Genomic DNA, 24,263 nt, shown 5'->3' on the forward strand with positions numbered 1-24,263 from the left:
TTTTAGCCGATGATCATTTTCAGAGGTGTTGAATTTCCGCTGTCACTGATTGCAAAGTGCTTAAAATACCCCCGATTAGCAGGCTAATTTTTTATATCTTAATGTGAAAGTCTTGGGAGGCAAGCTAAACCGCAAAGGCGAACGGCTTTGCGAGGTGTCTCTGTTATGTAGATGGGGCAATTTTCACAGACGGATTTTAATACAGTTCACAAATCTGGCTCTTTGAGAGGAGTTCGTCCCCGTCGTCCTCGATTTCCCATAATTACAGCTAATATAGGCTTAAGGAACCGATTTCATTGCTGATCAAGTCGACATAATGCGCGACGATTTCTTCTCCCCCGCTTCATGCATCCGACCGCCCCCGACAACGCTCTGAAAAGCCAAATCGCGCAAAACGGATGCAGCGGCTTGTGCGCAACTTCAAAAGATGTTCCCGGCGTTCTGTTTTTCCAGGGGTGAAGCTACCGCGCTTCGTCTCGCTGCCCTCCAGTGATGTCCCTTTCACAGCCAGCACTGTGATTCCAACCGGCGGAAAACGGTACTAGGCGAAGACGCTCGCCGAGAGATAATTTGCCATTTCCGGTATCCTCTTCAATGTAACACCTGCCCGCATCACGTACAGAAAATTACGGTAACTTTCTATGTGGGAAATATGTTCCGTAATTACGGGTGTACGGGAAGTGCCATCTTTCAATTCGATGCATGGGATTCATTCATTGATCATAGCTTTATAATCGTCTTTGTATCACTTGTCGCTTTGCTGTGTCCATTTTTTGTCCACTTCTGGCTGTAACAGGAATGTGTCGACGGTAGCAGGTGGATAGTTAGATTGTCTGGAGATAAATCCGCGGGAGTTTGAAAAATAAATATGCTGTGAGGGTTTGTTAGCACGAGATTTGATCTAGTCAGATTTAACATACTTAGTCCCTGGCTTTAAATAAAAAGGCTAGCAGAGTTCGAAAAGTTCAAAATAATAACCCAGAAATTAGACCGTTCCACAAACGATGCAAGTTGACTCGGCAACTACTTGTACTTTTATGGCGCCTACAGACAAGATAGGCTTCACAGCACAATGTCAATTACATTTCACGCCAAAGTATCAACTTTTCCATCTGGAACCGAAGCGCCCGTCGACGACAGAGAGCTTCTTTGCGCACGCGCAGCTGGGAGCCGAAGATCTGCAGCACGTATATGATGTCGGCACCAGTCGCGGTTTGCCCCATTTTCGGTATCATTAGCGGCGCAATTCCAACCGAAACATTTAAGTCCATGAAGGGGATTCTTTGTACGCGTCACATTCCAATCAAAACGAACCGTCTCTCCGTTGCTCATGACACATGCTATTGTTTCAAATCTTTACATCGTTGTTGTCGTCTGCTGTTGTTACACAACTTGGTCCTCAGCCGACTCTGCTCAGCGCGCGCACAGGGCTGACTCCCAAAGCCACACAAATCGAGAATACATATGGAAACCGATAAAGACATTCGAAACGAGCCAACATTTGCTCAGAATTCTATAGGCAGGCTTACAAAGACCACTCAAATATCCTCCTCGACGAGAGTGAGACAACTTTGAAAATCATCCGCAAAACGCACAAACCAAATACACCATCCATAGACACGTGACAGGAAGAGCAACGCAACATTATCTCTCAGATTATGTTTTCTCCTTTGCAGCCAAAAAAAATCTAGATTACCTTTTTTCATTTGACTTGGTCACACGAGTTTACTCCTTGCCTGTCGAAGCTTTAAATAAGCAAAAAAAATGAAAGTTTAACTATCGGCTCGATGACTTTCTCCGTCAGTCCCTCTCGTACGTAAGTTCTTTTTACAGCGGTTAATTTCTTGAAACCTCAAGTGAATTATTAATATAAACTGAACACTTAATGTCAACACCAATTCACATGCATAAATGGTTTCTTTTTTTCGGATAATTAACTTAAATTGGATTGTCAGGGTACCGCCAACCTGCCATGAACCAGTCAAGTATAAGAGAAGTAGTATAAAATGCACAGCGTCTCTGAAGGTTGTTTATTTATCGATATTCCTCAATCTGAACTGTCCAACGTTTTGCAACTGTTGTAGGTCAGCGAACGAGTGATTTACGCGCCTTTTTGTGATTGCTACAGAACTACATGAGTAAGTTGCATTCAAGTGTTATCTCTCCGCAAATTCAGTTACTATTTCATTGTAAGTTTAGGGGTCGGTATAGACCGTATCGTCTATTTGTTGTTATATATATCTAGAGTGTGATGCGTTTCAGTATGAGCAAACTATCAAATTAAGCTCCGACTTTACATTTCAGTCCCAATATTTAAAGGCCATATTTTCCATCCCCTGTTCTCTTATCAGGGCGGTGTTTCCTGATTGTGAAAACGATGTTACTTATCATCTACGTCGTAATCAATTGTCCGCCGAGGTGAACCTGCCAAGGTGAGTTACCTTGGCCCACATACGCAGACGAGAACAGAGTTGCTATTCTCAATTGATGGCCAAGTGTGTTGATTTTACCAACTACCATCAGCAAACCATGTGACAGTCGTTTATCTCACCCTGATCTGAACAAAAACAACGTCAAATAATTTATATTATTACGGCATAGTGAGCCCCATGACGGTTGTGCCGTCGTCTTTAAAGCTCCATTAGCCGTAACTTTTATCGTAACGGTTCTGTTTGTAAAATGCAGTTTTCTTTACCACTCTTCAAATTATTTGAAAATATTTAGTGTCCAACGCTGTAATTCTTCGGTGGTGACGTGAGCTTATGTTTAACTTCCATTGTTATTGTTGACAACTGAATTTTAGTCGAGACTGGAATTCATTGGTTTACAATAAAATCACATTCGTTTGCGACGAGTTCAGATTGAAGGGAAATCTATTTTGCACTACGAGATGCGAGACAATTTTCTAAGCCGTTTGTCACAGGACAAACTTTGAACTATGAAAAATTATCATATTATCGAAAGTTATATATCTGTACTTAACAAAGACAGAGCAAACTTTGTAGTACAAAATTTGCTTCCTTTAAAAGATTGTGACCGACTTTTGTTAGGTGATATAAGATGTCGCTTGCTCCTGTTTTAGTGTTTAGACGAGAGTTAGGTATGAGTGAAGGGGTCAGCCATACTTCATTCGAAATTGCATGGTAAAGGTGTCAGCAAATCTTGTGTTTTTGTCTGTAGCCCCGAGCAAGCAATAAGGCCGTGACATGCCGATTTGCAGCTCTCTCCTCGACGGGTGCCACCAGTTTTAATAACATTCTCAAGTTTGTCAAGTCGATTGCGATTCGCGCGCGAAAAGATGTTATTTGGCTGGTCCCACGTCATTGCGATGTCACGCCATCCGCGACTTTTCCATCGTTCGCCCGTTCTTCGCGTATGCATGAGTTTAACACGATGAAGTTTTGCCCCGAGAAATTTATTCACTTTCATGAGGAGAACGATGTGTGGCTACCGTCTCATGTGTGCTGTTGAGATGCAATTTTAACAAGTTTGTCACATCGCCATATAAAGGTGACTCTATTGATGTGGCGATATGTCCTGGGGCTACGATTTTCAGGCAAAACGATTTTCATCCATTCTTGGAATTAAATCTGAATTTCGTCATACACTTTTTAATAATGTCCACAGCTACAGCACGGTCTTAAAAGTGCATTTGTATTTCAAACAAGTGCCGAGATTGACCGAAAAAACTCGACTTAATCCTTCAATGGCCTGTCGTCGACTTCGAGATTCACTTCTCGTAAATTACACCTTTAGTTCACACTTGTGCGGATTATACACAAATGAAGAGATTGGCACTGTAGTGTGGCCTTCACCGAGAGGGGAAAGGGTGGGGAGCAACAGAACACCCCGAAAGCTGAGTAGGGTTTCCCTGGGGGAAGTTTAATCAGAAACAGCGTGATGGAAAGTCACGCGCGCCAGATATTTCGAGTTCTAAACTCTGCGCACAGGTGTGACGTATAGCCATCGTTTGGCGGGACAAGGTAGGCTCGGTCACACGAACAAGAGAAAAAAAAACACACACACCAGCAGTTAACAATTTGATTTACTGTGTTCACGGACCTTACTCTCTTTTTATTGATCTTCCCGCTGCGGCACTGTATATACAATGATAAACAGGTTTAAGCACAGTCACAACTGTGTTTGCAGGTTGTGTCACTATCGATCGTCAGTATATTAATAGACCCAGCCCGCGCAAAATATTAACAGAGGGTCGGCTCGCCTAGACAAGAAGAGCATTGTATAAGTCTCGAGTGCCCAATTAATAAGGTTATATGGATGCGTGTTGCCATTGCCACAATTTGTAAAACGCAATTCAAACAGGAAATATCCATATTACGAGCAGTATATCAATCATGCAAGTTATAGAAGTTATATTTTGTGGTGAAACAGAAAGATGTACAATTCAGCCATTTTATCGTTTGCTCGTTTCCCGCCAGGATGGAAAAAAAAAACGAGCGTGAATATGCACCATAACTAATCTCCTCGCTGGAATTGTTACTCTGAACTTTTCCAACATTTTGGGTCACTTGATAGTTTAAATGAGAGACATCGAGACGTTTTTAATAGAAATTAGAATTTCTGACGATCAAATCGAGGAGAACGGATAAAAGTTTGCCAGTTGACAGCCACGGCATCCAACTGGAAGATCACGTCCAAGATCAAAGAAGCCGCCAACTCGAGCTCCTACCGTTAGAAGCTTCCGTCAATACGTCATTTTCTGATATGAATGTTGACATTTTTCGAACTGGCTTGATAAAATACGGTAATCACAAGTATCACATTGCGCGCCTGTCAACATCTTGTATGTTTATCTTTTGTCTCGCTGCTCGTGACGTTTTGTGATCGACACCTCTCCCCCTCCTCTTCAACATTTTTTCCGGGTAGTTCCGCAAAAATATTGTAACTCAGTGTAACAGAAATTGAGACAAAATAAAACTTGAACATTCTTTCTTAGACTCGAACTGCGAAACTTAAACTTCCTTGCGGTTCGGCTAATCGTACCAAAAAAGCGCGTTCGACAGGTGTTTTCGATGCAGTAATTTAAAAACTCGCCTCTGCATGGTAGAATAACTATGCAGTGTACCTGGTAACCAAGATATTTATTTGATCGTCTCTGATTTCTGATGTAATGACCCACTGGGTATCATTTTAAAACGTTTTGGCTGTTGGCGAGCCAGGTACAATCAGGCGGAAAGACAGGTAACCAACTTCCTAACTCCCGATTTTCTCAATGGAAATGTAGCATTTTCAACTTTTGATGATTTTTTTTTTTTTTTGGAAGCAAAAGTACCGGTGTTGTAGATTAAACGAGATGCCAAGATGGCGTTTATTGACAAGATGCGATATCGCGCCAGATCGGAAATTACACCACCCATGCAGTTGTCAGTGAAAAGTTAGTTTTCATTACAGCGATTTGCTGTTAAATATTAGGCAAATACTTTACTTAGGTCCTGCGTAACCATGAACAAATATCATGACCAAAACATTTATCAAAATTTCGGAGGTGAAAGAATCCTGTAAAGGCCCGAAGTGTCTTTTTTATATCGCGTACAATAAAATTTTGATCGTCAGAATACACGTGCATGACAAGGGATCGATCATACAATATCCGCGATCGGCAATGACTTTGTGTGACGTGTTTCGTCGGGGAGACGCGTCCGTCACCTTGAAAGTATACATCACTGGTATTTCAGTGATTTCGTGGAAGGATGATGGTTTATTAAACACCCATAACCTCTCAGTAGTAAATTGTTACAAGAAGTTGAATTGGTGGCGCGATGTTCGTTGACAGGTATGCGCTCGCATAATTATTTGGATTTTCTCCCTCGACAACAAGCTCATAAGAAAACCACTTCATTGTACCTTGTCAAAAACTTTGTTGACTTGAATCCCAGACTCTTAACCCAAGAATCATAACGATTTCCGTCCTTCAGAAGGTGATTGGCACTTGCGCTTAATCCCCTCGTGGTATCACAGTCACGTGACCAATTCTTCGAGTCGGTGACTCGTGGAGCGCGGACTTTCCTTGAAAATCCGCCTTCACTGATCCAAGATCAGAAATGAAATGTCATTAATTTTGCCCGTATTTCTTTACTTTCTTGACTAGCGTTTTATTCAAAAGATAAGTGTCGCCCTGTATTTTGTTTTGTTTTGTTTATTTTCATGACATCATTCTCGGTTCATAACCACAGAGTGACTTTGTTGCATGATATACGGCATGGGTTTGTTTTTTTCGACACATACCTGTTTCGCTTTGTACATATACGGCTAATTGAAATTGCATGTATTTATGGTCTGATTTTAATCTCAGTAGTTTGTACAAGGGTCATCACAAATCAGTTTCGACGCCACTTCACCCACTCCAGAAATGAAAACGCGCCGATGTTGTGGAGACGGCTACCATGTTTTCACTTCCCGCGAAAATAGAGCTTCCCTGAAACAATGGTGTGTGAAAATATTCTTGTTTCCCTGGATCACTCGATCTTAAATTGAAATCCGAAGTTTTGTTAAACAAAATATACGTCATTTGAAGCAACGTTCAAGTTTTCGGTCAGTTTTGGGAAGGATTTGAATAACATAAAACACTTTGAACACAAGGGCTGACCAATATGTGTCCCGGAAGAAAGAGCGCTCAACTTTTTTTTCAGTGTCTTCTCAAACATTGCAATGATTCGTTTCAGGTTAAAACCAACTTTTTTACAGTTTACTCTCTAAGTTCATCTAGAGATCAGAACTGTCAACAATTCTCCGCTATGGCAGTGGGATTTTTTATTTTCATTTGCATTCATCCGACTTGCCAAATCCACCTGAACTTGAATTTGAGGCTATTTTGCCCGTTTGTTACACATCATGGTGAATCTTCGTTACAGTTTCGTGTATTAAACCACGGCGACTGTAACTCTTGCAACATCTTGCAAAAACCAAACAAACAAACAAACAAACAAACACGAGGTAGCTAGTTTAATTAAGCGGTGGTTTGTCCTTTTATTATCCAGTAAACGTGATTCGCGCAGTTCCCACAGTTGTTGGTTTGTAGTATGGTATTTTCAATATATGTATCTCCATCCTTGCAAGCTACTTTTTACTTATCCAGATAACAAAGCAGTCATCTTCGGTTGCACTTATCATGGAACCTCATTTTCCTAGAAGTCTCTCAGTACCTTCCCTAATTTGTCAGACCTGAACTCGTGATGAATTAAATATCGCCATCCACGGTCAGTTAGACTTTTGACTTTAAATGTGCTAACTTAAAACTAGCTTTTCTACTATCTGTACCATGGAAAGTTCTTCCCTATAGTGACCGATGCGAGGGCGCCTGTAGCAAGAGAAAAAAAAACCTCGGCACTGATATTTGCACACACCGGTTTATTCTTTCGCCACCATCACTGAACAAGGATCTGCCGGTGTGTAGGCATGGACCGATGCTCTACACGAGAGGCGGCGCGGGGGGGGAGGGGGGTCGATAACTGTTAATGACCCGATGAAGGTAGAAATGAAACGTAACTTGAGCAGAGGAAAAAATGATCTAGGCGTGATGCAAGGTGGCGCGTAACTACGCAAGAAAGGTAGCGTGGTCAGTAGCGTGGCCTCAGATGACATCACCATTCACAATACGGCTCCACCTCTTTAGCCCACTGGGGAAAAAAACACACACACCAGTCCAAGATCTGTATCGGCGTGATCTAATCATTTACGCAAACAGTGTTAAGCCCATTAACGCCCAAACAGCCATTACCGTTTAATTGTCCGTTTAATCAACAAACGGTGTTAGTGTTGTCCCATGCTCATTGGAATCGCATTACTGAACAAACGTTTAACTATTGCGTAACAGGTTTACACAGCCAACAGAGCGATCCTTTCATCAAACACTTTAACTGTTGACCGTTTCTAATGACCCTCTTCCGGAGCTGGCGTGACCCGAGGTCTCGTCTGAGGTCAAGTGCGTCGTGGAATACAAAAACAGTCGTGATGTTACTCCGACCGCGTCATTAAAGCTCCTTATCGGCGTATTACAGAAGTCATTTCGGCCGAGGCGTTTTGTGAAACAAGATTTAGTCACAATGTTACAAACGAACTTGAGGTCCATGTTAGAGGGCGCACTTCGAAAGCCCGGGATCGAAGCGTGAGCAAAACGGCACACGCCTGTGCTCTGCTGACGTTTTGGCCTGCCCTGTAATTTAAGCAAAGAGGATATCAGCAAAACTGTTCGCATGGGTTTTTTAACCATTCCCACCTTGTAATGACGAGATATACCTTAATTTAAATGGCGACATTTGCTGTTTTCAGATTTGCCACAATCTTGCCCGAAGGACCTAAAAAGTACTCGAAGAAATTTCCGCAAACACGAAGCAATATCCGTCCCTGTTCCACCTCTACCATCATAGAGGAAATCAACAAGCCTAATGAGTACTAACGGTAGGTCAATGGCTGTGATCAGCTCTTGATCTTTCATGCCAGAGGAGCGGTTTTTCCGGGCTGTCGAGCGCTGCAGCTCGCGCGGAAAGCCCCTGTCATATGCTCACTCTGCGCGATGTTTACGGGTCGCAACCGGAGCCAGGTTGACAGGACCTGTGAGGTGATCTGACACCGCTTCTGAACTCTAGTGTGAGGGGTCCGTGTACGTTTGTCTGGCGAGCAAAGCGGTTAGCCTAATGCGGGCATGTATAACATTGACACGGAGACCTTGGCAAAACGCTTCCCAAATAAGAGCCTGCCCAACAGGGCGCAAATTTGTGTATTGGGGTCAAGGCAGGAACACCGCATTCAAGATAGGACTATCTGTATGCACAACTTGTACCTACGGGCTGGGCTCATTGCTTTGTGAACGGTGTTTACATGTATTCGGGAACAATAGTGTCTGCGTCTTTCAAATTGCACCCTTTTGTGCCGGGTTCTTAAGCGATGGAGGAGTCCTCAAAAGCAGGCATTTGTTGTGACTTGGCGCGGTTATGTAGAACTTTAGAAAGGGTACAATGGAGAGGCCGATTTAACAGGCTGGTTTCTTCCCTTCTTATGAATGCAATTGCGTCGGACGTAAACGCTCGGTTTCAATGCAGAACCACTTTGATATGTTCGTTTGCTCTCGATGCCAATATTGGTGAAGAAATCGTTGCATTGCAATCAATTTCATTTGTTAAAAGATAACTTTGTTTCAGAGGATTTCGACTAGCGGTTTACAATCACTGTATTTGCATTCAGCATTTCGATTTCGATACACAACCACCCGGCTACGGTGGCAAGCTTTAGCTAGCGTTCCGCCGTTTAGTCAGACGAGCGCATTAATTTTTATACGAGTTTAAGAAATCAGACATGGATTTCTTCCCAAGTCAGAGAGACAGAGAGAGAGAAAGATACATTTCGGAGGGAGGCTCGCCGCTTGTTGTAGTGCCCTTATCGGTGCACATGGGGCGAATGAGTAAAGTAGTTCGAAACCTTTAGGTCGCTAGTCTCCGCCCCCATCACAATGATTGCTCAAATGGCTTTGTTTGTGAGTGTCTTGCTCCATCCATCTTGTTTGGGTCTGCCACTTGGCCCATGTTGCCCTATTGCATCTCATCTTATGCACTACCTGCCACTCCGTGCCCCTGTAAGGCGTATCGCTTGCGCTTACATTTTTACAGCGGGAAATGTTTTACGACACGACGCCGGGACAGGCGGCGAAAAAAAAAAACACATCGTGTTTCTTCTTTTTTTCTTCAACCTCTCTCTCTCTCATTTTCGTTCTCCCGCGACCCGTGGCCCTTTCGTGACGCACCAAAGTCGCCATGGATTATTGTTAATTTTTAACGAGCGGAACCAAGAATTTAACGACTGCAGACTTGATTTGTGTCAAAGCTCTGACATTTGCACCTCTCGTAGTCGCTTTAATAAGAACGAAGATACTCCCTCGTGGCGCGGGGGCACAGACACGTCAGATCGTTAGCTCGACACACGTTTTAAACATAAACAATGACTTCAGCCCGGTAAACGTCTTGAGAAATTCTGTAGTAAAACAAATCACCAGGTCAACTAAGGTGAAGTTGACACCGCGCGGTTACATAATTACAAATACTCAGAGCGCGTTATCGACGCATCACTTTTGTAGTTGAACTTTAATTACCTACATAGCTGTGCGTACACGGGTGAAGTGAAAATATTTCTCTCCAGCCGAGCCAGTGCTTGCTAGATATTGAATGTCACAACCAAAAACAGCTGGATTTTTTTACCCCAAAATATGCCAGTATCCGAAGGGAAACAAAAAGAGGCGAAATCCACGCTCTGAGATCAGAGAACTCCAAGCGACACAGTAGCCGCGAAGATGGTCCCGGGTAATTGCTGTGTGTTTAGACGCGTCGGCATCGACCGCGTATGAAGAAGTTAGGGAAGGTCGGATAGCTGGGAACGGGAATGCGGCGCGCCAAGGAGCTGTGCTCGTAGTGTTCATAATCGAATTGATTCACCCAACTACGGCTAGCTATGATTTATCATATGTATAACTTATTGTCATCATCCACCCATTTTTCACACCTCGACAATGCGGTAATTCCCGACCAATAAACATCGTTTGGTGGTTTGATTGGTGTCCCAGCCACATGACCTCTATAAAGTGGATTTCCTAAATAAACAAGAAGCGTAAGGATATATTGACAATATGGCACCGATAAGTAGAGGCAGCGGCGACCAATCAGCGAGCAGCTAGCTGCACCGAATGACAGGCCCTGACAACCCTCAAGGATCGACGCAGTCGCCTTTAATTATCAGCTTCCAATCACCCCCTTGAACCTAGCTGACATTTCTTTCCATATAAGGCAATAATTGTCATAGAAACCCGACAGTTTCAACAAAAGAGTCAAAGTTCAGTATATACAGACATTCACGCACATCCCACTTCAAAAAATTACTCCGCACTAGGGCTGAAGCCGCCTTCGGTTTTCAGCCTTTTTGTCACAGTACTAGTGTTACATGACAGACGATCTAGGTCGCTGATTCAAGTCTTCAGAAGGTGAGCGATACCAAATAGTAGTCATGGCCAGAGTTTCGTCCTTTTTCTATCACTTTTGGCCACTAAGGCCACTGCTTTTATTATGGGGGTTTCCAAGTTTTGATCTCATGTGTAAAGATCACAACCTTAACCTGAACTTTTCTTTTATTTGTTTCCCACCTCTGCTCCATGCCTGAACAGTCGGTCGCATACATTGTACTCCGCCGAAATATGGCGATGGCAGTTAGTACATGGCGAGACCCTAATGAAGACCTGTCAGCCGACAAGCAGCAGCAGCCGCAGCCACAACAACAGCCGCAGCCGCCGCCGCAGCCCCACTACCCCAGCCACCAACTCCGCAGCAGACTACGACAACTCCGTCGCAACAGACACCACCACAACAGACAACAACGCCGCAGCAAACGACCACGCCGGCAGCGACTACAGCCCAACAGCAGTCGCAACAGGGCAGACGCCCCAGCAGCAACATATTGAGTGTGTGGTTTGTGGGATAAGAGCAGTGGCAAGCACTATGGTCAGTTTACGTGCGAGGGCTGTAAAAGTTTCTTCAAACGGAGTGTACGGCGAAATCTGACCTACACGTGCCGTGCAAATCGCAACTGCCCCATCGACCAACATCACCGCAACCAGTGCCAGTACTGCCGACTGAAAAAATGCTTGAAAAGTGGAATGCGCAGGGAAGGTAAGCAATGTGAGTTTTACTTTCTTATATCGTGCGTACATTGTGCCGTAGAAAGTAATTTAGTCTTGCAAAGCTCTGTGGAAACGTCGTCTTTCAATGGTAGGGATAGGATAGGTTTGCTGGTCTGTGTTGTGAGCATGATTGGTGTATTACATACGTGCAGTTGGACTTGAGGGGACACACTATGTCATGGGCATGTGCGTTTGAAACTGACCAAAACTTCAACTCCTGTTTTCTTGCCTTTCTCGCAGCGGTCCAGCGAGGTAGGATTCCTCCGACTCAGCCAGTCCCCGGTCAATATGCCCTAACTGACGGCAGATTCGACGGGCACTCGTACCTTTCTGGATTTATATCGCTTCTGCTCCGTGCCGAACCATATCCGACTTCCCGATATGGAGCTCAATGCATGCAGTCTAACATGATGGGAATAGATGGGATATGCGAGCTAGCAGCCCGTTTGTTGTTCAGTGCAGTTGAATGGGCTCGCAACATTCCATTTTTTCCCGATCTTCAAGTCACCGATCAAGTAGCCCTCCTTCGAATGGTATGGAGCGAGTTGTTTGTTCTCAACGCCTCTCAGTGTTCAATGCCATTACATGTAGCACCACTGTTAGCAGCCTCCGGCCTCCATACCAGTCCCATGTCCGCCGACCGTGTAGTAGCGTTTATGGATCATATTCGCATATTCCAAGAGCAAGTGGAAAAATTGAAGGCTCTCCATGTGGACTCCGCTGAGTACAGTTGTCTCAAGGCAATAGTACTTTTCACGTCAGGTAAGTTGTCTTCAGTCTTTCATTCATGCATGCGTTTGGACAGCACTTGGGTGACAGTTGCTTTGCCGCTTGTAATGTGTACCGTTTCGGCCGCCATTGATTCATTTATTGAACGCTCAGAGTGTACTGTACACAAACACTGTGGGCTCGGTACTGACAGAAACTTTGGAACTTTCAGTCTGACTCCGGGAGCACTCTTTTCCGACGGGGGTTTTCCAGCGCTCTCCGTGCATGAGTTTCGAAAAAATCCCTAGGTTGGCCATATCCCAGACATCCTGGTTTTCCGAGGTCTGCTTTGCCGTTTACCAGTTGTCCGGTTCAAGAGTTACCAAAATAAAGATCCCCTTTGGACTTTATTAAAAGCTTAGATGCATTGGAGTGAAAGGGGACTGGAGTGAACAATACCGGCATGGGCTTGGAGCGATGATTACTATAGAGCCAGCCAAAATGTTGTCGAAACTGAAGGAAGACATGGTCAAAAACCCCTAACCTCGAGGTCCATTGTAATGGCTTTAGGACCCCTCTTTACCAGAAAGCGGGGTCATATGCGTGACCCCGTCGTACGCTAAATTCAGACAGCTTTTCACTGTGGATATTTCACGCGTATGAAACTTGTACTTTGGGTCAATTCGACTCGTTCAGTTAAGCAGCCGACCAACTAATGTCGACGGCGCCGTCATTATTTCAAAATTTGAATTTTCCCGTCGCGGTCGAAATTGTAGTAAAGAAAGTATGCGAGAGAGTCGACGAAATTTTGTTGTATATCAGGCATGTGTTGTTTTTCGTGTCAACCGCCAGGCGTGTAGTACATATATATCATATGCTTCGTGTGTACAGACTTCATACGCACCTATTAAAATCAAGTATTTGCTCAGACATTAATTTAGAAAATTCTGCTGTGTTTTTGACACTTTGCCCGGTCGGTAGGTCCCAGCTTGCCGCGTGCGTGTATCGAAAACAGTGGAATTCGACGCGTTCCTTTGTTTCTATAGTAGCCGATATCAGAATGCGACCGGGAAGGTCGCAGTGTTGTTCGGTCGGGGCGAGGGGACGTCATCGCGTGCCCCCAATGCCAAAATCCTTTGACCGCGCCACATTAGGTGCAGTATATGAATAGGCTAAGTCGTTGACATATGGACTGTAAGTTTCAAAAAAAATGAAAGAAAAAAAAACGTTTTCCGATGCCGCGGCACGAATTGAGACGGACACCCGACTGTGTAAAGCGGACTTCTGTGCAGTAATTCTTGTATTACGACACGAAGCCAAGAATTTAGTTTCATTCATCGACTTACTTGTCCGTGATTTTCTTCGTCAACGAGTCAAAAAACAAACAAATTCGCGGAGCGGAGTGAGATAATATCCAAAATTCAATCAACCGCCGTGTTTTTTTCGTGTCCTCTCCATATTACTAAATTGTTATGTGGGTATAATTTCTCGATTCAAGCACTTCGTTAATTTCTCCCGCTCTCCCATAGCACCGGGCATTAATTTCTAATACAAGAGCTAACCATGCGTGTCTTTTCGTTCCGATCTTTCTTTCTGACGTATTATTTTCTCGATTTCGTTGATGAAAGATAATAGATCATGATTTTAGGCAGCTCGAAAGAAGCCAGGAGATTTTAATGATATTGTGTGGCCAAGGGGTATTTTTCTTGAATGGTTTAAACCCCCCGCGAAAATCTGAGAAAACAGTATGAACATTAGCGAAGACAGAGATCGCTTTATGGTTTTAAATTAATTATTCCTTTATCGCGCAGGTTGTATTAATATTTTCACACAGCAAATCAATGTGCCACGGCCATAAAGAAATCATGCAGCGAAGGCAGTGGTACGGTCGTGATTTTTTGGCGCCATTAGCAGGAGACGCTGGAAAATGACAAGCTTGCGGTATAGGTAGATTTGGACATCAGTTTCTGACGATGCAAGATTCATTAGGGGAAAAATTATAGCCCTGTAAATTCCACGAAGACTTCAAGCAGCGCCTGTCCCGACGGTTCCAAGTTCAAAGACGATTTGCTAGTCCTCTTAATGTCCAGGCAGTCGGGTAATGTTGAAATCAAGACATTGTCGAAATTTCCTTCGACCACAAGAAAATAAAATCCGCCAAAAAAACCTTGGTTTTAATCTTCAAAGCATTTAAGAAGGCCTGGCATCTTGTTTAAAATAAACAGCGCGTTCTCCACACAGTCGGACCATATTGTCGATTTGAGCGATTGAAAGTCAAGTTCGGAATTAGCAACAGTGTAGGCTATTGCTGGTAGTTCATTTACCACTATCCAGCCCGGCTGACTTGTGGCTTCCAAAAAGCCATGTCTGAGCTCACCCAACGCACCGTATTGCCCACTTCACGATATTAAAATGAGATTTTCAAAAGATCTCTCTATAAAAAGTTATCGATAAAAGCTGCAGTTGTCCTTTCTTTTGTTTGCCATTCTATCGGTTTGTTATTATGCGGAAAACGAGCGATACCTTTTGAAACCCACTCTACAGGCTCCCCCTTTTTTCTGCTTTTTTCTTAATCTCCTGGCGGACTGTCATTTAAAATTCAAATAGATCAGTGCATCTGCAAGATTTTTATCTAATTAGGCCGCGTTTTGATGGAAGTCGCAAAGTTATCGCTCTTGCTTTCGTGATTGTATTTGCTTTAGACTGCAGGAATTTGTAGAGATTTTAGGCGGGGAGAGAGAGACAGAGGGAGGGAGGCAGAGATAAAGAAAGAAAGTGGGCAAGTTCATTGCGAAGTGTAAAACAAGCCGTACAAATCGTCATGGCTGTGTGTACGGACACTACACAGTGCGTCGGTTTCTGGGCTTGTTTACAATGTTGGATATCCACACCACATACTCAAATTCCCTCACGTTCCAAAGTTCCTTTCTACCCTTTCATGTTTGAGAAGAAAAAAACAGAAAGACGCTTCAATGCCCAACCTTTGAAATGCTTTACTCTCCTGTGTGTAATTTGCCAGTCTCTCGTTATTTCTCATTCTTTCTATCCCTCTCTGAGTTTTTTTTTCGTGTCTATTCATATCTTTCAATTTCGAAAGACAAGAAAATAAATCCGATTCTGGAGCCTGGCGTTTCTCTTGTCAACCGGTCGACACGATCAACAATTCTGCGATTGCTCGGATCTGGATTCCAAGCCCAGCGCAGTCCACATCTGTTTCGTATTTTCAACGCTTTTTATGAGTCTCAGAGCAATCTGCCGAAATCACACTAAAAAATCATGGCCAAAAATTTTCCATTGACTAAAGAATGCGTCAGTCAAATATACACACACACACACACAGCCGTCATATTTTTATGAAAAATAGTGGGGCTATCCCGTCGGCCATCTGTTTAGACATAACCTTGCTTTTCTGCACATTGTTCAATTCTACCAGGCATGTGCACCCATCAATGCCAACACACATGCTCACACACACAGAGACACACACAATCACACACCTTGGCCCGCACGATAGATTTTGACATTTGTTTGCTCCTGGATCGGTATTCGGATGGTTATTTTACGGTCATGGTTTAGCATCCTCCCGGGTGTCAGCAAACTGGGGCGTCGTTAATCAATTTTATCAAAAAACCGCAGCTATGCATCTTCTTTATAAATGGAGAGAGTAATGCTGAAGAGAGAGGGAGAGAGAGAGAGAATAGTATCTGCTAGTGTACACATCTGTGCCGTGATTGTGTGTGTACATCCATATATTAAATAAACGGAAGCCTTTTACAACCTGTCCAAAGAGTAGTAGTGCTCTCTCTCTCTCTCTCTCTCTCTCTCTCTCTCTCTCTCTCTCTCTCTCTCTCTCTCTCTCTCTCTCTCTCTCTCTCTCTCTCTCTCTCATATAACAAACCATCGAGTGACAATTCCTTTATATCCTCTCTCCTTTTCTCTCTATCTCTGACAGATGCGTGTGGGTTATCAGACGCGGCACACATAGAGAGTCTTCAAGAGAAGTCACAGTGCGCCCTAGAAGAGTACGTGAGAAGCCAATACCCGAACCAACCCAACCGCTTCGGTAAACTGTTACTTCGTCTACCGTCTTTACGTACCGTCAGCTCACAAGTTATTGAACAGCTATTCTTCGTCCGTTTGGTAGGTAAAACACCGATAGAAACACTGATACGAGACATGTTGCTATCAGGCAGTTCGTTTAATTGGCCCTATATGGCCATACAGTAGGGGAAAATCCGAACTGTCAAAAGTAACACAATTGTATAAGACGTCTTTCTTGCCATAAAAAAAATCTAACAAGTCTTTGGTATAACGAAACCAAGCAGCACACCGTATGACTGTCTTTTTTTTTTAAACAGAGATAGAAACGATTATATTTTGGACTTGGAAAATCGAATTTCCTGAAAAGATGACATTTGTTAGTGTTGTTAATGTTATACTCTAGACACTTTATCTGTATCATGTTTTTCAGCGTTTTAAGTAACAAAAAAAAAAAGCGTTAGGTCTCATATTTTTTCTATGAAGAATTCAAAAGAAAAAAAGAAACCTATACAGACAGGAACTTGTTGAGTTTTATGTTACCTATTGTTAATTTCATCTGAAAAGAGCGAAACGAGTTTTTAACTGCGTTTGTTTAAAAACAAGAAAAATATATATAAGAAAACATACTATAGTCAATGTTAGAGTTAGTCAAATCAAGTTGCGTGTAGGTGGAACGTGTAATAATGGAGTACTTTTTGCTGTTTTTTATCTGGTTCAAAACCAGCGTCTCTCAAATGACAAAGAAAAATACTTTTACTTTTGTTTTCTGATAATTTTGATATTATGTTCTATAGATGTAAAAAAAAACTAAATATCACAAAAAATAACTTACGAAACAAGTTGTAAACAAACAAAAAACAAGTAAACAAAGAAACAAATAAACAAACAAACTCTCATTAAGCCTATCATGTGGATAGGTTGGATGGCTGAAAGCCTAGTCTGTGTGATTTAGAGAAAAAGTATCAAAAAATTAAAATAATAATGATGATGATGATATTATTAATCTAATCTTGTTTATATATACCAGGGGTAAAGAAATTACGATTGAATGTTGGTTTCAAAGCCCAAGTATGGGCCACGTTTTTTGACTTGGTGTTCTCTGTGTTTTCAGAATTCAGTGATTATGACATGCATTCAGGCTTGCATAGCAACTGTGTCCAAGACACACTTTTTTGGCGTAATTAAACAGATCTGTTAAAAAATTTATAACCAACTGTAGTCGCTGTGGTTACTTTCAGTGTTGATGCCAGCCCTCTCCGCCCATCTGCTCGATTTAGGTGGTTGAAAGCACATGGCATTGTGGTAGAGTAGAAAAACATGGCTGACTTCTTGTTCTTCCTTGCGCACTCTCTCTCTCTCTCTGCTTCTCTCTCTCTCTTTCTCTTCTTTCTCAATTTAGCGTCTGCAGCATTTCAGATGCTCTCTGCTGAAGAATTCTTAAAAAAAAATATTCCAAAGATAAAAAAATTAGTAAGTTTATCTTTTTCTATGCAAAACTTGCTCAGTCCCTCTGCCGGCAAGGAGAGAAAAAAATTGTAACAGGTTAACCGACTAAAAGTAAGAGCCGCGGTTTAGGGTGACTGGTCAGAACGCGTCACAGATCACTTTCCCTCCACTATTGTTCGAAAACCCCTTTCAAGCTGTTCGCCCTTTTTGAGTGTTTTTCCTTTCTTTACTCCAAGGCCGTCTGTTAAGGCGCGTGGGTAAGGGAAAAACAAAACTTTCGACTGATCCCTTAAAAAAATACAAAGTTCATCATCCGGTTATCATTTCGTCAAAACAACATCAATAATTATAAAACAACAAACAGTGTTTCTATTCTTTTGAAACTCTATCAAACTATGTATTTTTATTACTGGCCGATTATGATACCAGTATACAAGATTGCAGTACAGGTTTTAAAACAGGACTGACTTCAATGGGTGGCATGTCGTCTATTTACATATTTCACTCACGTTGACGTCGTCATATTGTTGATGAGAGCGAGTCCGGGTGAATCGAATTTTTTTCAGCTTTGCACAAAAAGTCGAGTTTCTTCCGTTTTTTAATGTTTTGTCCCGGTCAAACCTCTCCGGTTGTTCGACAGCTAGCTTACAGGCTTCAAGTTTTCGACTGACTCGTTAGCTTTGACGTTTAGCCAACAAAACACTCTCGACACACTGTGTAGTTATATGACACCCCCCCCCCCAAAACAAAACGAACAGCCAAACCCTTTTTGAAAGCCCAGCTTTGGTTATTGAACTCTTGAGTTAAACTCTGATCTTTTGTGATTTTTTCCGAATTCCGATTAGTCACACCAGTATATCCTGTTTTTCCCAATCCCCAAAATCCATCGATATTTCCCATTATGATTAATTTAATACCATAAGATGTTATTAAGTAAACAGCGGAATAATTATGGCGGGGGACGATTTCTTTATTTGTCCTCGTCATCGGGTGAATCCGCTCAAAACAAAGTCACGCTCAACTCTACATTTGGCATTTTAGCTCTGATTTAATCGTGTCTCATGGAAGAAATGTCTCGGGGAAAAGCTGTTTCCTTCTTCACGCAGGGAATCAAGGCGTTTACGCTGTGAACGAAGACAGTGGATGTAATTGACGTGGTCTAGCCGAAAGCGCTCCGAACTTTTTTCTTTATTCATTGAGAAACATTAAGCCTTCCTACTACACGAGACATATTTTATCCGAAATCTGCTTACTTGCAACGCAGCTCATGTCTCTCTCCAACCCCTGATCGGAAAAAAAGACTTGGTTCTGCCGTTTTTATCCGATGATTCAGACTCGCGTTTGAACCGGTACTGCCTCGTGTAGACCGCCTTGCCGCCATTTTTTCACTCATACTAAACACACACACACACACTCACCGTAGTTCTTTGTAAATTACATGGAAGGGCTGGTCACCTCTGACCCGGCGTCTACACCTAGGAAACGCGGGACAACCTTCTGTCATGATTTGGTCATTCGTCAAAATGTAATGACTCAACGAAGCCGGCAAAGCTGACTTCATTTGAATCAGTACTACACCAATGGGGTAGAAGTCAACGCGTCGACACAGAAATGCTTTTAGAGAACTCGCATCACCAAAGACTCGTAAATGGACGGAAGAACCTTTGCTTTTTAGCGGGTTCATTTTTTTACAAGAACAGTTTTCCCCTTAATCTCGTTTCGCGTGAAAGGAAGGTGGCAAAAGGGTGGGTAGTATAAACTCATCAAGAACTTCCTAATGTGATTAGACTAAACATTTTAAAAATCAAAAGCACTGATAAAGGACGTATTATACGTTATTTTACATAGCGTTGAACGACGTACTAGACAGCGTACCGAACAGAATGAAGGGTTTTCACGCCATCTGGCTTCACCATATCGCCCCGATTGGACAGCATTTTGCTGGTGATTTATCGTTCACAGTCAACAACACTGGCGACCTCGCATTGCATCATAGACGTTGGGGAGACGATTCTCGGTGCTTGTCTATCTTCCACATTTGATCTTTTGTCCCGCACAGATATGACAGAAATCACGACACGCGTATCCCAGGGTTGTAGTCTAAATTTTTACCCGGGAAAATATGGCGGACGTCTGAAGTGAACTCGACACTTGGGAATTTACCTCACTTCAGTACTGTATTACCGGGTACAAGCAGTCAGTACTCGGCTCATCCCACGGCATTGTGTCTTATACTGTAGATATGAGAGAAAATGACACGCGTCTTTGTTTGGGCTAAAAAAGTCATTACTGTGAATTGAGGAAAAGTTCGCTTTAGCTGTCAGAGTGTGTACCATTCATACCACGTAGTGACCGCCAAATATGTTTCTCCCGCTCGTCGGTCCCCTTGCTTGCACGCATGGCTTGCTCGTTCCAGCGCTTGGGTGGTACAAGTATATTGTAGATAGCAAGGCTCGGTTCCGTGACTGCCTATACTCGTACACTGCCTTCATCACGGCGATTGTGGTTAGAGACCAATTCTGTTCTTGCGCTTTTGCGGCTGCCTTAATTTAATCTGTGCCTAGCCTAGTGCTCGATTCCGAGATCTGATAATCGTTTGGTGGATGTCGTTTTGAAAGTATGCGTTCAGGCAAAGGTGTCGTCCGCTGGCCACTGTCTGTGACAAAGTGGGAACCGGGAGTCAAGATGGCGGATACCGGTCGCCAGTACTACACTACTCCATCAAGGCCTTATTCACCAGAAAGCGCAGGGACTCACTCGCCAAAAGGAATGGTGCTTGGCAGCCGAAATTTATGAAAATTTATCTTCACCAAATTCTGTAAAAATGGCGGGAATTTTTGCATGGTTCCCCCTCCTAAAACTTTTCACATAATCTTTAACGGTCACAACTTTTGACTAAGGAAATCTTCACTGAGGCAGTATGCAAAGAACAAAATAAACAAACGTCCAGATTTCAAAAAAAATGCTGTCTTGGCTTTTGATGGAGATGTCCACGTGAGTTCAGGTATAATCAATACCGGGTATTATTTTTCCGAGCACTATTTCCCCTAGATTAGCTGATGAGGTCTACCAGTAAGAGACCCATGTTTTCCGTTGGGTTTTAGGTTACAGTACAGCAAGACTGGCCCCTGTATATTGACGTAGTTTGGAAAAGTATAATTACCTGCTACCAATAATCAGGGTACATCGTTTTATTTGCTTTCCCTTAGTCTTACAGCCCGGGTTACTATAAATTGAATCAATATATTTAAAACCTTTAGCGGACCATACGGCCTTTTTACTCCTTGATGGATAATATTTTCTGTTTCCGGCAGTCGGGAGAATTATGCTGGTGCTTTCTGGAAATAGCTTTGAAATTAAGTTGCGGCGTTTCCAAGATGTCCTCTCACTTTGAAAAGAGGGGAGGCGTGCGGGAAAAAATGACCGCATCGTTCGTGGGGTGCTCTGACGAGCGGGTCGAATTCTCCACAAGGTCGGCGTGAAAGAGCAAAGCCATGATATATAGTTGGACGTCTGGGAGTTTGTGTTATTTCTTTGAACTTGATGAATGAAGAAACTATTCCCTCGAAAACAACGGCTCGGGCAATGTTCGGGCAACATATGTCGGTTAAGGTACTGCTCTGTTCTACAAGCTAGCCAGTGATGAGTGTGCAATAGAGTGATATTGATATGCAAAACGACAGAAAGAATACTGTCTTGTGTCAAAGGTTTTAGTTGTTTGATTTATTTTTAGAGGAACCCCATTAAAGTTTTGTCTAATTAGACCTTGAACGTGATCTTAACTCTAAAACACCGTTTCTGGCGAATTTTGGGCACAGTTTGCAGTACGAAAACTGGCAGACGGCGTATCGAGAGAACTTGTCGATTAGAGAGCTCGTTTTCTGCTCTCGTGTTTTTGTCTCTTAACGCGGGGAAAGCTTTGAATGCACGAACCGTGGTCTCGGCCTGTATTATGTACACCCCTTAAAGCAGTGGAACAAAAGCGGCGAATGGCCCGGTGGCCGGGTACATTCTGGAGTTCACGGCATTTGATCAGAAGGGGCCAACCCCAGCACAATAACAATGCCCCCGAAAAACGAAGTGCATGTTTCGAAAATCTTTTAAAAGCGACTCCGCTCGGTGATAGCCCGGCTACTTCAAGCGAACGCACTCCCGCCGAAATCTGTTCTGTCAAATTAGCCAATTTGTCATTTGTGCGCTAATCACCGCGCCAACTGTTACTCTGACGGCGGGCCATGAACACGCTGCTAGTTGCCGGCTCTCTGTCTCTAGCGTTGCGGGACAAGCAGCTCGGAACAAAAAGAAAATAATTCGAAGTGAGCACGGTAGCTTTTCCTCGACTGCCGCACATATACAAACCCCTTCTATTGTACGGCAAAGCAGATCATAATTCCCATTTTTCCAATTAATCAATTTGTGGTTTCGCTAATTAGGCTCAAATATGTCTCCACAAACAAGAAATGCGGGGCTTAACCAAATCGGTAACCGCAAAACATCGCGTCGTCGTTCCCGACGACTCACGGTTATTTTCCCTCCGACGATGACGATCGCTGCCCGCCCAGATCACCGAGCAAGACGAGGACTCACGCGCCAGTGTGCACAGTTGACAGATCCCATGAAGGTAATAGGCAGAACAATGTCGCTGAGTGGAGATATGATTCTATCATTTTTGACACGCAGGAAGTTACAAATTGTAGCCTGCATTATGCGAAACCAATGTTTGGCACAACTGAACAATTCAGGCGCCATATCTCCTGTATTTCGTTGTTTCTGAAATGTAGAAGAAACACGTAATGGGTACCTGCGATCGTTGACAGAACGGATGTGCACGATTTCTGAAAAATCGGTTCGTTTCGTCGCGGTAAAAACAAGCTAGATACGGGAAATTATGATTTCGGATAATTATTTAGAGCAAAACTGAGCAGGGCATGTAATGAGTTCTCGGACGTCAATTTCTGCACTGTTTTTGTTCGGCTCAGGCGAAGCGAACATTGCTGGAAGCTTTTAGTCGAAGCCTTTAGCATCGACGTTCATTGGGTATTCTTGAATGCACAAAAGCAGGAACGCATCCGCGGATTACTCCCTCCTGTTTGCGTCTTAGAAAAAATAATGGATAATATTTTGTCAAGGTTTGTTGCATAGTTTTGTGGCGCTATCGACAGTGGCCATACACTAATAGATTTCGAATTAGGGTGCCTATCACGGTATAGATTAGTATCCAAGCAGTGGATCAAAATCTCGTAAAACGCGTGACAGTTGAAGAATAGGCTGTAGGTCTACCTGCCACCCCCCCCCCCTCAAATATGTGACTCAGATCGCCTTCACAGGTCGTTAACGAACTTAGAAATGGCCGGGACTATGCCATCAAGGTGTGCGTAACAAGTGAAATATATACTATCGGTGGCGACAGTGAGATTTCGGCATGTAATGACAGTTAGCAAGACGGGGGTGACTTTGTGATTAAAAGCTCGTGCGCGGTTCGAAAAGTTTGACCAGCGCTAGGCGAAACTAGCGGGCATCTGCACAACCTAGTAACGCTTAGTGTTAACTCAGACTTGACTAATTTGACGAGAACAACTTAGTCAAATAAAGTTTACGCATAAATGGCCGTAAAATGGAGGCACTGCGCTCTCGTCGGCTACCCCTTCCCTTCCAAAATATTCGTGCCTGACACGACAGCTTTGGCGCAGGCGTCGGACTATGACCCTTCACATGATCAAAACAGGTAGCCATGGTAACGCAGTATAAGACATGCACGTTCCTCCGCGCCGGGGCATTCGCTGCCTGTTCTGTTTACCTGTCTGTCGGGGGCCGTGACCTCTCTACTGACTATGCTCATCATGGCACAATCACGATGAGTGCAGCGAAACCGACCGACGGGTCCCGCTGTTCGACAGCGTACGATTCCTCCGTGCTTCATTCCGTAGGAACGGTTGAAAAAATAACAGCCGTTTGCATAATTATGTAATTAATATTCTTGTAGAGGTTGATTATAGCGTGTATTGGTCTTTTTAATTGGCCAGCTCTCAGCTTGAGTGGGCCTACAACACTTTATATTCGAATCAAATACTCTCTGCGTATGGTCCCTCTTCTCTTGTAAACTCCGGTTTACAACTGCCTTTAGAAGCTCCTAAAATAGTCATAAAAGTGAAATATAACGGCAGTAGCGGAAAACCACTCGCTCTCAACTTCAAAAATCCGTTCGTTTATGTTTTCCCAGGCCCGCTTTCCGACACCTGTCTCCCTCGTTGAAAAACTGCCGTCCGTGACGGCTGGCCCACTCTTTGTCCCTTTTCCAATTCACAGACTCGCTCGAGTAAGGCATTGCCTGTTTCCGCTCTTCGTAAACCTGACGGATTTTCACCGGCGAATAGAAGACGGTGTACATGAA

At 43.3% G+C, this 24,263-nt stretch overlaps 1 protein-coding gene across 1 annotated transcript in view; it reads left to right on the forward strand.

Moving 5' to 3' along the window:
• LOC139121291 (nuclear receptor subfamily 2 group F member 1-A-like) overlaps positions 1-16,730 on the forward strand; it is a 31,610-nt gene extending 14,880 nt beyond the window's left edge. Inside the window, 6 exon segments of the mRNA XM_070686068.1 lie at positions 11,165-11,302; positions 11,305-11,424; positions 11,427-11,469; positions 11,472-11,666; positions 11,918-12,439; positions 16,338-16,730. Coding sequence (XP_070542169.1) covers positions 11,195-11,302; positions 11,305-11,424; positions 11,427-11,469; positions 11,472-11,666; positions 11,918-12,439; positions 16,338-16,612 — 1,263 coding nt within the window. The 5' untranslated portion in view covers positions 11,165-11,194 and the 3' untranslated portion in view covers positions 16,613-16,730.
• Positions 16,731-24,263: the final 7,533 nt, after the last annotated feature.

This window comes from Ptychodera flava, chromosome 21 (genome assembly GCF_041260155.1).
Source record: "Ptychodera flava strain L36383 chromosome 21, AS_Pfla_20210202, whole genome shotgun sequence".
Taxonomy (NCBI): Eukaryota; Metazoa; Hemichordata; class Enteropneusta; family Ptychoderidae; genus Ptychodera; species Ptychodera flava.